Here is a 14,685-nt window from a genome sequence, read left to right as displayed (position 1 = left end):
CTGTTGTGTCCACTTCCATGGACACCCATCCGATCCAAAAAAGCGTAAGAAAGAGGGAAGGCAGCAAGCACAGGGACTCATAGAATGATTTCATATAGGAGAGAAAAGGCTGGGAGGATGTAGGGAAAAAATTTTTTACAGGAATAGGGCCCACTTTAATATATATACAGTGAAAGAATGAGGGGGACAAATGAAAACAGAGAATAGACAAGACAGAACAGCACAAACAAACAAAGGTGGATGAGCACACACTATGAAGGGGAGATATGAGATGGGCAGATATCCACAGAGGGTAGACAAATAGTGATTGGGAGGGTTGGGCAATGCACACAGTATGGGGCTGAACACAACAGTAAGGAGTACATGCAACAAGAAAGGAGTACACAAGGCTGGGCATAGGGTGCGGTGTGAATTGGACCCTTACATGCAGGAGGCATACAGGACAGACAGACAGGCACAGAAGGCAGACAAATGGCATTGGGGAAGGTTGGGCAATGCACATGGTATGTGGCTGAACACAATGGGAAGGTGGTACTCAAGGCTGAGCAAAAGGTGAAGTGTGAGTTGGCCCTTGAAGTGCATGCTCTCAGGAACATTCATAAGATGTGATGGAGTATCATCCAGCCACAGTCTGCTGCTACTTAGAACAACATGGAGGTGATTGCTGTTTTCTGTGACATTTAAGAGAATACCACCCAGCAATATCAGCTCTGCTGTAAGTACACACAGTCCAGACATAATGTCTTGATTCATTTTAAGAGGTTTATGGTAGCTCACACACCTCTTCCATTTCCACCACCATGGGGAAAACTGCCATTGCCACCATCACAGTTCAGACCAACAGTGTGTTATTTTGTCAGGATATGGCATGTATTTGAGGCAGTCTTGTTGGAGGCACAATCATCACCTACTGAAGGAAGTGCACAGCACTCTTCTATCCCTCAACATATATCATGATGATGTCATGTGTCCATTAGCAGGACACTTTATCAGTAGACTCCAATCATGCTTTAGTCCCATGGTAGAACTCCACCCCTTCTATGGGAGGCCATGAGTCTTACAGCAACTAGCCAATGGAGTTTCCCAAGGTCACAGTCATGTCAGTAGTACTCCATATCATAGGAGGAGGTTACCTATGACACAGATTCCCCTATGTCACTATGAGACTCCTGTCTGTGCCTCCTGTTCATAGGTTTGTAGATGCCTACTAACCTAATGACCACTAGGGCCTTCAAAAGCCTAACCATGCAACTCAACCATGACCCATAAATTTGATTTATATTTGATTTATAGGGGATGATTTACTGACTGCTTCTGTCTATCAGAGACATAGGAGCCAGACCAGGGGTGAATGTCTGATTAACCATCCATTGTTCCAAGTTGCACTTTAACAGGGGTAGGGAGGAATCGTGTCCTGTGATACACTCACCAAAACCATTATATGTAGACAGCTACATGTCATTGTGTCCCTTGCCACCTGTAGATAGAATTGACTGTGGCCCGTTCCACCCTCTGTCCTATGTGGTGGGTGTGTAGTGATGCCTGATGCAAAGTGTAGCCCAACCATATACCGATCATCATAGCCTTTTCTTACCACTACTTGCTTTCTGTTTGCTATATGTAACACTGCACTTAACCTGTGTGGGCCAGGGCCCATAATATTTGGCTAAACATTGACGGTTCCCTTGTGATGCTGCTGTTATTGTGACTGAGCTGTTCATTTGTTATGAATGGCGGTTACAAGGTCCTAATTGTAGCTATGCCATTGCACTGCTTGCCTTTTTCCTTAAGATTATATTGTGTAGTAAAGCACATTCATTTTTTTACTGTATCTATTTTACATTTGTTTACTGGGAAAGTCCAACTGGACACAAGTCATTGATCAGCAGAGGCCTGGGGAGAAAAGCTCCACATAAAAGTAAGCATATCTAACAAAGATTCAAGTACAATATATATATGACAAACACAGTACAAGACAGTAGAAAATATAAATATACACAGTGTTATATACAGGCATAGTTAATATAGTATTAGATATCATTTGTATTCGAAAAGTACAGTTAGTAAGACTGAATAAATACAGAAGCAGCATTAAGAATAAGTTGTTTGTTCTTAATAGTAGAAACACTGTGCAGGCTGTGGCAAGATCGTTTTGCAGTGTTCCAGCCACATCAGCATTCCTCTCAACCTGTCTGCATTTGGTGGAGCTGTCCAATTTTAACTTGTAAATGTGTGGCTGATCTGCTCTGTTCTGCTCTGGAACAACTGCCTTTTCTTTCATTTCACTGGCTCAACAGTAGAGGCAATGGAAGGGGGATTTCCTAGAGCCTGTTACAATCAAAACTGACCAATAGCAGACAGGCCTGCATCTAGCACTATCATAGTCTTTTTTACTCTGTGTGTGTGTGTGTGTGTGTGTGTGTGTGTGTGTGTGTGTGTGTGTGTGTGTGTGTGTGTGTGTGAGAAATGCCCCAGTTACATATAACTGGTGGTTAGAATTACCTAGGTTCAAACCCTGAACCTTGGATACAAGGGCCTGCATTCTCTATCCACACCACCACTTCTGTGATTCAGGGAGTTGAGTCCATACTCTCAATTGTCTAGATTTCACAGAATATTTGGCTCATACTTTTGGTCTTTTCCCCTTAAAATTTGTGGCAAATCAGTGAGAACGGAATTCACTAAATAATGATAGCTCTTTAAGTTTCAGTCTTCCTATCTTTTTTGGAAACACATGGTAATACAAAACACTATTTCAGCAACTTTCTAAGATCATCCAAGCAATATTTAAAATGCGTCTCTGGTTTTGGGCCTTTGCCTCCCCCCACAATAAATTTTGGCTTTTTCCACATTTCTTCTGCTGTGAAATTGAGAGATTTAGTTGTGACAGTGGTAGTGTTGTTGGCTCACAGCAACAGGTTTTCTGGTTTGATTCTTGGCTGGAGTGCCTTCTGTGTGAAGTCTGTATGTCTTCCCCGTGTTTGCGTGGGTTTTCTACCATGTTACAAAGACATGCATCTGGAGCATTTCTCCCTGGGCCTCTGCAGAAAGTTGGACTTTCCCAGTAAACAAATGTGAAATACATAAAAAAAATTTGACCAACATGTGCCCAGAGTTATAAGAAAGCCTTTCTGTATTGCATAGCTTATAAACAAATTGATTGTGACTAGATCTAGAGATGTTTTCCCCCTTTAAAAAGCTCTCATTAGGTCAATCATTTTGTATAATGCCCATTTTGGCATGTATCTGTCCAGCCCAGTGGAACAATTGGAATACCTACAGAGATACATTACTAAAAGGATACAAGTCCTAAACAATAGGTCTTCCATGGACCACCTCAAAGATTTATTACTATACTCCGTATCCTACAGAGTGCTTAGAGGTGACATGTCTGACATACAAGGCATCCTCCGACCTAATACAGATGGACCTTCTGAACATCAGCAAGTCAAACGGCATCAGAAATACTCAGTCCAGGTATCTAAACAATGTTGTGGAAAGATGGATATATATCACAGAGACTGCCACTGTTCCAGGACAGACTATCCATAAAAATAAAACAAAGCTCATCTGTCCATATTTAAATGCAACTTGGATTTAAGGATGGGTAATAGAAAATGTACTCCAGGATTGCCCCTCATACCACTAATGGACAGAGGGAGTTCCTAAATGCTGCATCCCTTACATGGGCCCCCTCAAATTATCTATGGTATAATCACAGTTATTCTCACTAGAGCTACTATACAATTATCAGCCATGGGATAGGTAAGATCAATCAGAAAATGTTAATTAAAGCACCAAAAGAGAACTGGCTAAGCTTAAAATGTCCTCCAGGTGACCCTATGTTGTGGTAGTAAATAGTTATAAAAAATTGCACTTTTTAGTTCATTAAGTGCCCCTCTCACCCCCCCCCCCCCCCCAGTCTTCAACAGCTTCCGGCGCCACTGGAAAGCAGGCATATAATTATTTTTACTGTGTAGTAACTGTGTATTTTCTGCTATAGATATATGGGTGTACATCTATTAGCACCACGAGGGTCCTAGTATTATAGATTGTGTCTGACAAGAGGACAGATTTACACATTCATGCCACAACCCCTCATCCAAGGAAACAAACTTACTCATACACAAATTTTGAGTGTTACGATTTTGAATCCTCTGCTATGATTTTTTTATGGAATCCTGCTATGATTGTGAAAGCTGACAGGTATGCATACCAAGGCAGCAGAACTGGGCTATGGTCTGGCTGAACATATGCGCAATGACATTTGGGTTTCAACACATGCCATGCTGTACTGTGGTTTGCCAATTCTCTGTAGATTCCAAATGGGTGCCATTAGCCAGTGCCCTAGCAGATATCTGACATTACCTGCAACATAGTAACAGTGCTGAGGTAGATTAGTATACACGATCTCTATCTTTGTAGTCATGTACATTTCATATAGCCACAGTGCCTGCCTGCACTTGCCACCTAAATGACCCTATGGAATCTCAGCTTGAAGGAAGCAGAAAAATAGCTGTCATGCATGACATATACATGAATCATGGAAACTGCTTTGGTGCTATGCAGACACACTGGCTATAATATCATGTGTATCCCACACAACCTGTCAGTTCATGGAATGGCAGCCATTCCTGTTGACATATCACTGTGACTGTAGAACAGGTAGGAGCCTTTATTGCTACATGTGTAGAGTCTTCGGCATCCAATATCTCAGGGAGATGACAGATGTTACAACAGCCATGCATAGTGATAGCTGTCTCATCTGATATGCTTGGAAATGAGATATGCTTCTCCCAATGTAGAAGCATATCTTTGAGGAACTTTTTCAGTACCTTAGAAGCAGAAATCTTTGGTATTCCTAATGTGTCCCATTTGTCTCTGAAGGGTTCCTGCTATGGTCCCATATGAAAGTGAGTGCTATAAATATCTTAGTTTCCACAAGGATATAAAGATTGCAAATTCCTGTAGATTTAGCTTGTGGGCAAAACTTAACCAAACTTCAGACAATATTTTGATCTACATGTAAACAAACAATAATCTCCTGGCGTATACAATTATGAAATGCTATCCATTGCAGATACTATGTCCATTGTTGTCTGATGCCTCTTCTTGAAATGGACATGATGTGGCAATGGTCATAGCTATAACATACTGCTGTACAGCTGCTTCTGGGGTCATGACAATTTCTGCTGTCTGCAATTCCAATACATGTGTGTGCTTTCCTGTGCATGTAGCACACACTGTTGTACAATTTTTTCTGGTTATGGCTAGGATTATAATTGTGTTTACCTTGTATGCATTTTGCATGAGAATATTAGCTCCATTTACCTTTGCATCTTCACTGCATGGCATTGTGCAGTTATTTTAATGCATTTTGTGTTGTGCACTTCTCCCTTTTTCCAGTGTAGTACATCATTAGACAATACACATTGCTGTGTGTAGCCATTTCCTGTGCACCTTCATGCTGCATAGTATATAACTTGACAGTGAATTCCACCCAAAGACACTACATAAAGAAATGGATCATCAAATGTCTTTTAAGTACACATAAAATCATCAACCAAAAATTTCCTGCTAAATGACTGCATCTGTTACCACTTAAGTAGGTTATCATTTGAGTGGTACAAAAAGTTTTCTAACTGGCTGTGTTTAAACTGTAAATTGCCCGAGAGAGAATATGGCGTTTGTCTGTCTGCTAAATGGTTAATCATGTTTAAACTACAAATAGCCTAGAAGGTGGGACTTGGCTTTTAGAATGTGGGACATTTCCCTTGTGGAGACAACTAGTTGAGGACACATGGCTGAACTACAGTTCATAATTTCTTTTGGCACAGAGTAGCATAGATCACCATGTCCACAGCTAGAAAAAACACATGCAGGGGGAAAAAGAATGTCCATGGCCTTCCAAGACCCTAGGGACAGCAGAGAGTTTGGCAAGTACCCAAAGCAGTACATGGCAGCTGCAGAGAAAATTCACTGTTAAATGGGAACTACCTTTTTAATGTGATGGGGAGGTAATGGGTGTTGTGCTTCATGTACATTACGTTTATGTAATTACAACCTTTAGAAGTGTTTAACAGCATGGAGAAATCATGTGCATTGCTATAGCCACAGTTATGCTCTAGTCTGTACTTTGGGTGACACTCCATAGACACAATAGCTTTCATATGGAGAGTCAGAAACACTCCTCTGAGCAGGGACTCTCTGTTGCATCTATTGAAACTTGCTCTTGTGTGATAGGAAGTTCAGGGAGATGAGCAGTGGGCCGTCCTTGTAACATCTTCAACTGCTTGTACCAGGAGTCCATTTGACTGTTCATCTGAGGAACATCCAGGATGGACAGGTCTCTCTTATACATACACACACACACACACACACACACACACACACACACACACACACACACACACACACACACACACACACACACACATTTCAGTCCCACCCCAACATGTAATAACGTAAAGAACACACACTTTATCTGCAGAGTGCTATGTTACAAAAAGTGTGTTCAGTGATGGAATGTATATGGTTTAGGATTGGTGGCAGGGATAGGGTTAGTGCATGAGTAAGTCTAAGTGGATAGTTTCATGTGCTGAAGGCATCTACTGAATGGGCACATGGATGAGCTGCCTGTATTCTGCACTTAGTACTGATTTTACATCTCTCTCTGCTTCTATTATTTTTCTAAGATATCAGCACAGATCATCCTAGGAAAATTATATACCTCATTTATGATAACTTACGAAGTTGTTCACTTTGCTTGTTGGTGCTTTTATTACAGTGTTGAAAAAGTGATATGAAGTTTGTATAATAGGTTTTTGGGCTTGCTTTCCATTGTGACATTGCACTGGCTGTTCTAATGGTGGGAAGTTCCTTTCCTTTCTTTCTGCACACAGTTAGCTGAATGGCACATCTTTCAGATAGTTACCGTAATGTCTTAGGTCTGGTATAAACCCATTTTAGCCAGTAGGATTGCAGAAATCAAGGATTTTTTTACTCTTTTGTTGCATAACTAACCAAAAGCCATGCATGTACTTAGTGTAACACAGCAAGGTAGCAGTACAGAATGAATCACTGTTTACCTGCCTTAGGAACTGTATCTGCCTTTTCTGATCATCTGTGTGTGCACAAAAAGTCTTTAATACACTGTTGCAGCAAATATATCAAATGTCTGTATTATTCATTTGTTTATATTTATTAACTGTCTTTATGATCCCATTTACTGAAGTGCTTTGAGACTGTATTTTCCCAAATGTTGTTGCATATTCCATACTGTTACAGTTACACAATGTACTCCTCTCACTCTAATACCTTCCTGTCTTTCCACAAATGAAAATATTTGGCACTGGAATAGTAAAAACTTTAAATTCAATGAATGTTTCATATTGTTTAATATTTGTGTACGTGTGTGTGCAGACCTAGTCTTTTAGGTCAAACAGACATAATATCGATATTCTAAACCCTAACACATTAATGTCAACAGCAAAACATTGACACACCTCTGCTCTAATAACAGACATCATTTTCATTAGGGAACAAGCCCCCCCCTGCACATTGTCTTTTCGTCTTTTCCCGGTTAGGGGTCACCACAGCAGAACTCTGGTCTGCTAATGATTGGCAGTCGATTTTTATGGTGCAGAGTTGCCAGCTTGACGCCCAACCTACAGCGAAGGCACGCCCATTCACGCATGTCTTTCGAAGGCCACTCGACCGTGGGGAGGACATGCAAACTCTACACAGAAGGCACTCCAGCCGTGAATTGAACAGGAGAACCTCTTGCTGTGAGGTAACAACACTACCGCTGTACCACCGCGGCTATCACTCCCCCCATTAATCAAAGATTGCACAATCCCTGGGTTAATGGCATATGTCCCTACCATAGCGACTGTTGAACTCAAGCACCTGTTGACCAAAACAAGTCTTCAAAACAAGATTAACATTAGAACATTTTGGTCAAAAGTACCATTCTTGTGTGTGTGTCTGTATATCTATATCTATATGTCTGTATATATATGTGTGTGTAGAGAAAGACAGAGAGAGATACAGTTTTATATATATATATATATATATATATATATATATATATATATATATATATATAATCTTTATATCTATAATCTATATATATATATATATATATATATATATATATATATATATATATATATATATATATATACACATATATATAGATATGTATGTCTTGTATAATAAAATAATGCCCAGCATGAGACAACAGGCTCTGCAGTGCCTTTGTGAGCTGTTACCTATATGGCTGAACCTACCAGGGAGTTGCTGTCTGCAGATACCAGACTGCATGTAAAATGATAGGTATGCACAATTATGAACGAGTGCCACAAAACAGCATGTGTGTGTATGGGGGAGGGTGAAGCCCTGCACTTCACGTTTTCTTATTTTTAGTATTATGTAATTCATTGACAGTGGTCACTGGGTAACAAGTTTTTTACAATACATCCATAAAAGGCATTTCTAACAAGGGATATTAACCTTTCTTGGTCACATTTTTTTTTTTACTTTTAGTAAGTACCATTGCTTATGCTATGATGTCATTTAAGCTAAATCTGGAAGGGTACATCGGTAGTCCATTGAATGGGTTTGATTGTTACATTGCTGGCCTTTCCCAGAGTTGTGCAATGCTTTACTGATGTGCAGAACAGAAACTTCCACAACAAATCTGTTTTCTTATTTAGTCTGAGTTAGGGGATTTTCACATCCCGAACCCATTTACCACTTTTGAAAAAGAGTTCTGGGGCCGAAAGTCTCTTAACTGATATATATTAATAACAAAACCAGTAAATATAAAGTAGTTAAGCTAACCTTTATGACAAATGTACGAAACAGCTATGAATGTTTGATACATTCCACAAGCATATGGACAAAGGGCTTTTGGACTATTATAAATAGTACCTCTCATTGCAATAATGATGGCCGTGTGGTACTATATCTGTGGTATTGTATCACTGAAGAAGGACTCTACTTGCTCAGAGATGTAGATAAATGGGGGTGGTGGTGTGAAGTACCAGTATTTGCCACATCGTGGACTAGCATTTCACTAAACCACCACTCCCTGAAAAAAATTCAGCAAAACCATGTTTTATTAAAAATCATTTGGTGGAATTACAACTCATAGAAAACTTCACATAAGCCAAATATATGTTAAAAATAGTTTTATATGTTTACTTTTTGCAGGGAATAATCCTTCATCTATTCCACACATATGGGACTTGCCCCGCACACCCTTATTTACATATAGTAATAGTTATACAACCGCAGAGAAAATATAAAAGACCTCGTACAGTGAATCACTGCAGGTACACAAGTAGATACTGCACCAGCAGGGACAGTGGTAACACTGACCACATACAGTGAATCACGGCAGGTACACAAGTAGATACTGCACCAGCAGGGACAGTGGTAACACTGACCACATACAGTGAATCACGGCAGGTACACAAGTAGATACTGCACCAGCAGGGACAGAGGTAACACTGACCACATACAGTGAATCACGGCAGGTACACAAGTAGATACTGCACCAGCAGGGACAGAGGTAACACTGACCACATACAGTGAATCACGGCAGGTACACAAGTAGATACTGCACCAGCAGGGACAGAGGTAACACTGACCACATACAGTGAATCACGGCAGGTACACAAGTAGATACTGCACCAGCAGGGACAGAGGTAACACTGACCACTTTGTTGACAGCCCAATAAATATGCGTGTACGTCATTACACATCTATTACAGTTTTGTATGAACTGGGATTCAGCAGCATGCATTTTCAATGAAATGAGTTTTCAGTGAGTTGTGCTGCAGTGAAATTCCATTCCCTTTACAGCACTCCTTTTTTTTTTTTTCTTTTTTTTTTTTCTCCTCTTGTGCCACGGAGGCAAAATGTAATCACCAGATTTTCAGTCTGCATCTACACAATAAAACACTATCTGAATCTGGTGGGAATGAATTAGGACTATCTACTGTCACAACAAGCCTGCTGCAATACCATGTAGCCTAGAAGAAGTGAGGCACTTATTTACATCAAAGTGGTACACACAATTTTTTTTATCTTCAGTTAAATGTAGAATTTGTTAAAAGGAGCAAACGGGCAGTATTATACGGGCAATATTATACATGTGGAAAACCAGTGCACTGTCTAATGGAATCAAAATATTTGTATTCATTGATATACTAGAGAATCTGTAAAGAACTTTTGCAAAATTACTATTTGTTGTACGATTAAGAGAAGTCAGGGAACCTGTAGTACATTTGCAGGAAGATATGTCAGAGTTCACTATTTTGTGGGATAGCAGTACTTTTTGCAATGTAAATTCCAAGATATTGTTTATGACTTCAATTCCTAAGTTGCTCCGTTCTGTACCACAGTGTATGTAATGTTCTGTGTACTAATTATAAACTACAGGCAATTGTTGTCACCCAGTACAGGTTGTTGCACTACAGTAACAGAATAAGCCGAATGTGGCATTGTTCATTAAGGATTAAGGAATCCGTGGAAAGTTTTAAATGACAGTGAGAGCTGCTTAGCTAGGAGCATATCAGGAACAAAGAGCACAGTGACACATTTGAAATAATGACTATAACATATTTTCTTTTGGAACACGGAGGTCCCTGGATGAAATAACATATTTGCAACTAAGTGAGAAATTTGAAAGTGAGAGATCTTTTTGTGTCTGATAATAAATAAATCCATAAAGGAATCTTATGTACCCAAATTCTGGCATACAGCCTACATTCTTCCTCTTCACAAAGGAGGCAAAAACACCAATATTTCTAATTTCCGCCCCATTGCCCTGCTCTCTCCAATCTCCAAAATCCTATAAAAATGTATCCACCTCCAACTTATGCCTTTATTGACCCAGAATCAACTCCTTACACCTACCCAGCATGGCTTCAGCCCTGGCCATAGCACTATAACTGCCCTACTCTCCTTCCTAGAAACAGTCAATCAAGCCCGAGATTCCAGACTCTTAGTATCCATAGTTTTCCTAGATCTCTCTAAAGCATTTGATACCATCTCCCACAATCACCTTCTCTATCATCTCTCCAACCTTCATCTCTCTCCAAATACTTTATCCCAGTTCTCCAGTTACCTATCAGATAGATCTCAAGCAGTCAAATGGAAGAACTCCACCTCTTCCTTCTTACCAACCCCCACTGGCGTACCTCAGGGGTCCATCCTCGGACCTATGCTTTTCAACATCTTCATCAATAACTTTCATACTGCTATACCTGACGCTAAAGTTATTCAATATGCAGATGACTCAACTTTAGTCTGCACTGTCTCCAGCCTTCCTGAACTGCCGACTAAAACCCAAACTGCATTTTCAACCACTGAGAACTGGATGAGCCAAAACCACCTCTCTCTCAACGCAAATAAATCAAAAATACTACTATTCCCTCCCTCCAGGACTTTCTCTTATGACAAAAATGCATTCAAAGTCCTTAGCCAAACCAGCTCACCTATAGAAGTGGTCTCTTTCGCAAAACTTCTTGGTATTACTATAGACAAATGCCTCATGTTTGATATCCACATTCAACAAAATATAAAGAAAACCCACCAAAAGTTAGGTATGCTTTAAAGGAACAATCTCTTTCTCTCCAACTCTACTAGGCATACCCTGGCCACTACTTACCTTCTGCCATCCTTATTATATGGAGCCCCTCTTCTAACTAATCTAACTTCTTCCACCACCTCTAAACTTGAAAACTGTTATAATAAGATCTCTAAATTTGCCACCAAATCCAAAAATTCCACCCATCATTGTCTTACTCTTTAATCTCTGAACTGGCTAGAACTCTCTAACCACCTAGACTACCTACAACTTATCACTGCTCACAGACTTGTTTTTACCCAACAAAATGTCCAGCCCTAACAAACATCCTTCCCCTGCTGTGTCTTTCGGCTTTTCCCTGTTAGGGGTCGCCACAGCGGAACTCCGGTCCGCTAATGATTGGTAGTTGATTTTTACGTGCCGAGTTACCAGCCCTGACGCACAACCTTCAACGAAGGTACGCCCATTCGCGCATGTCTACACGCAGAAGACGCTCTAGCTGAGAATCGAACCGGACAGCATCTTACTATACATCCCAAATAGAACTCTGAGATCTGAACACCAAAACTTAATTTCTATCCACAAACCTAAACGACCAGCTGGCCAGCTTCTCCTCTCTTTCTCACTAGGCAAGAAATGGAATTCACTCCCTCCCACACTAAGAACAATATCAAACTCAGAAAACTTCAAAATCCAGCATTTCTCATACCTGTCATCCAAATGTAAATGTTCCTGCTTTCACCCTACCTAAATTCTATTAAGGAAATGCCGCAAGGAGTTCTTTTTACTCCCTGGTTCCTAACCTCTCTCTAACTCCCATTACTATTTCTTAGAATGGATTCAAGCTCTCTGTAACTGCTTTAGCAACTCTCACATGATTTCAAATTTGTAAATAATGTAAATAGCAACTTAGTTTTATTGAGTGCATGTAAAGTGTTTACTTTACGTACTTTGAATAACTGCACGTAAAGTGTTTACACACTTCTAATGTAAGAATATACGTTCAAATAATCTGTACACTATAACCCTTAGATCTTTCACAGTGAAGTTAGTTGATCATGCTTGCTTTGAATGCTCATATCTGTAAACTGTGTTATATACTGTACCGTTTATACTTGTGTACTCTTTACTGTATTGTTTATGGTATATGTATTATATACTGTACCTTTTATACTTATGTATTCTTTGCTGTATTGTTTATGGAGCTTATCTCCCCAGGCCTCCACTGAAAACGGGCACTTTTGGGCCCAGTGGACTTCCCTGGTAATCAAACTGAAAATAAATAAATAATGAAAATGAATATGTATTGCATAACTTTTCCCTTACCAGTACCAGGATTTTTAAAAGAAATGTATGCAGTTCCAAACTCTGTGACATCAAGTCTATTTACTCATGTGTCAGACAAGTGTTTGCACACGAACTTCAACTCTGACAGCGTAGAGAACTGTCATTAGTAATGTGGTGTAAGCATATGTCATCTATGTAGAAAAAGTAATATAATATCTGTTTTATAATTAGATTGTTAAAGACCCTGGTGGTAAATGTATCAAAGAAGAGATTCACATATTTTGTTCTAGTTTAATTCTAATAGCTGTTCGAGTAAATTAAATTTACAAAATGGTGTAATACAGAATGATATGATGAGGATGTGGAAAGCTAAGAAAGTAAAGCTGGGCAGAGCATTCAAAGTCATTCATATTAGCAGCAATGGACTTTAAGCTTTAGTCATCTGAACACAGAATGGTATACTTTGAAATTTGGATACCAACAAATGTTTGCACAGTTACAAACACCAACTGCTTAACTGCTTCATTTGCTGACTATGGAAAGCTCATTGTAGGATGTAACTCTAAAGGTTCTGTTGCCCTTTCTTCAAGGGCAGTGGGGAGCATAGGGGATACAGAGGCTGAGACTTGCCAAAATGCAAAACAAATTGAAATTATTATTAATTGTAGATATTTCTTGTCTGTACAGGTTTGTGATTGCATGACTTTTGTAGTCTGTGTATCTGTTTGCTCTTAGCATTTTATGAGAACATTTTTTTTTCTTTTTGAACATATTTCAGGTGTAAAGCGCTATGCTAGGGAAGGGGCTGCTTAGTAATACAGCGTGTTTTATTTATATCCATGTACCGCTCTACATATCTTCGTGGGCATACTTATGTGCAGGCAAAGGAATTCTCACATTAGTCAGTTTCACCATCATGGTATTTTCTGATCTGCACTGGATTCTTGTATGAACAATTCATAAATGGTTCAAAATGTAAGAAACGCTGTGTGGTTGTTTTGCCTAACCTAAAAATTAACTACTTAACGAAGACTGCCTGTTGTAATTGGCTTTCATTAATCACGATGTACAGGTAAAAATTTATCATCTATGAAAAAGCCCATTTAGTTTTATGTGGATTGTGGAAACTTAATTCTGATACCAGAATATTTTAAAATAAACTCAAAATTTTGGTAAATTGCTCAAGTAAACTCAGTTCTTTTATGTTAGATATGTTACAAACATCCATAGCTTATGAGAACGAGTCCTGAATTGATGGTTGTTCCTGTAAAACTGTAGTTGCTTACCACTTTCTTTGCAAAGTACAAAAAGCAGCTCGGCAGCGCAGTGTTTGACATCAGTATCGATATGTGTCATCAACCTCACCAGCTTATTCCGGAGAGAATTTCCCACCTCGGGTCGGGTCTTCACATCTCGAAGAGGTGGAAGCACCTAAGAAAATGACAGTTCCATATTATTAAATTCTTGATGATAGATCAACACTCCTCTCTCAAACTTGCCTGCTTGTTTCCCCAACTATTCATTTATATTACTTCTCACAAAAAAAAAAAAATATAGTATTTTTCTCTTTCATTTCACTCATCATTCCATCATTTTTACAACTAAATTTCCACTGAAGGTGCTCTATATATCCACTACCTTCTCTGTGAAAAAAGTCTTGGCTTATAGCTCCTTTAAGCCAGCAACCATCTATCCTAATACTTGAAGCTTTTATAATTTGGATATCTCATTAACCTTTGAGCAGCTTACACATATCTTATATTCCAGAGCACTAAAAATAAACTTAAAATGCATAAGAT

General features: G+C 39.3%; 1 protein-coding gene across 1 annotated transcript in view; it reads right to left on the bottom strand.

The window, feature by feature from the left end:
- RIC8A (RIC8 guanine nucleotide exchange factor A) overlaps nt 1-14,685 on the bottom strand; it is a 669,567-nt gene that overhangs the window by 98,900 nt on the left and 555,982 nt on the right. The window contains exon 7 of the mRNA XM_044082820.1: nt 14,173-14,317. Within this exon, the coding sequence (XP_043938755.1) occupies nt 14,173-14,317 (145 nt within the window). The remainder of the gene's footprint in view (nt 1-14,172; nt 14,318-14,685) is intronic.

Source organism: Protopterus annectens, chromosome 9.part0 (assembly GCF_019279795.1).
Source record: "Protopterus annectens isolate FY-2018-M chromosome 9.part0, PAN1.0, whole genome shotgun sequence".
NCBI classification, from domain to species: Eukaryota; Metazoa; Chordata; order Ceratodontiformes; family Protopteridae; genus Protopterus; species Protopterus annectens.
Note: the sequence above shows the minus strand (reverse complement) of the source record. Positions and strands in the feature narration are given on the sequence as shown.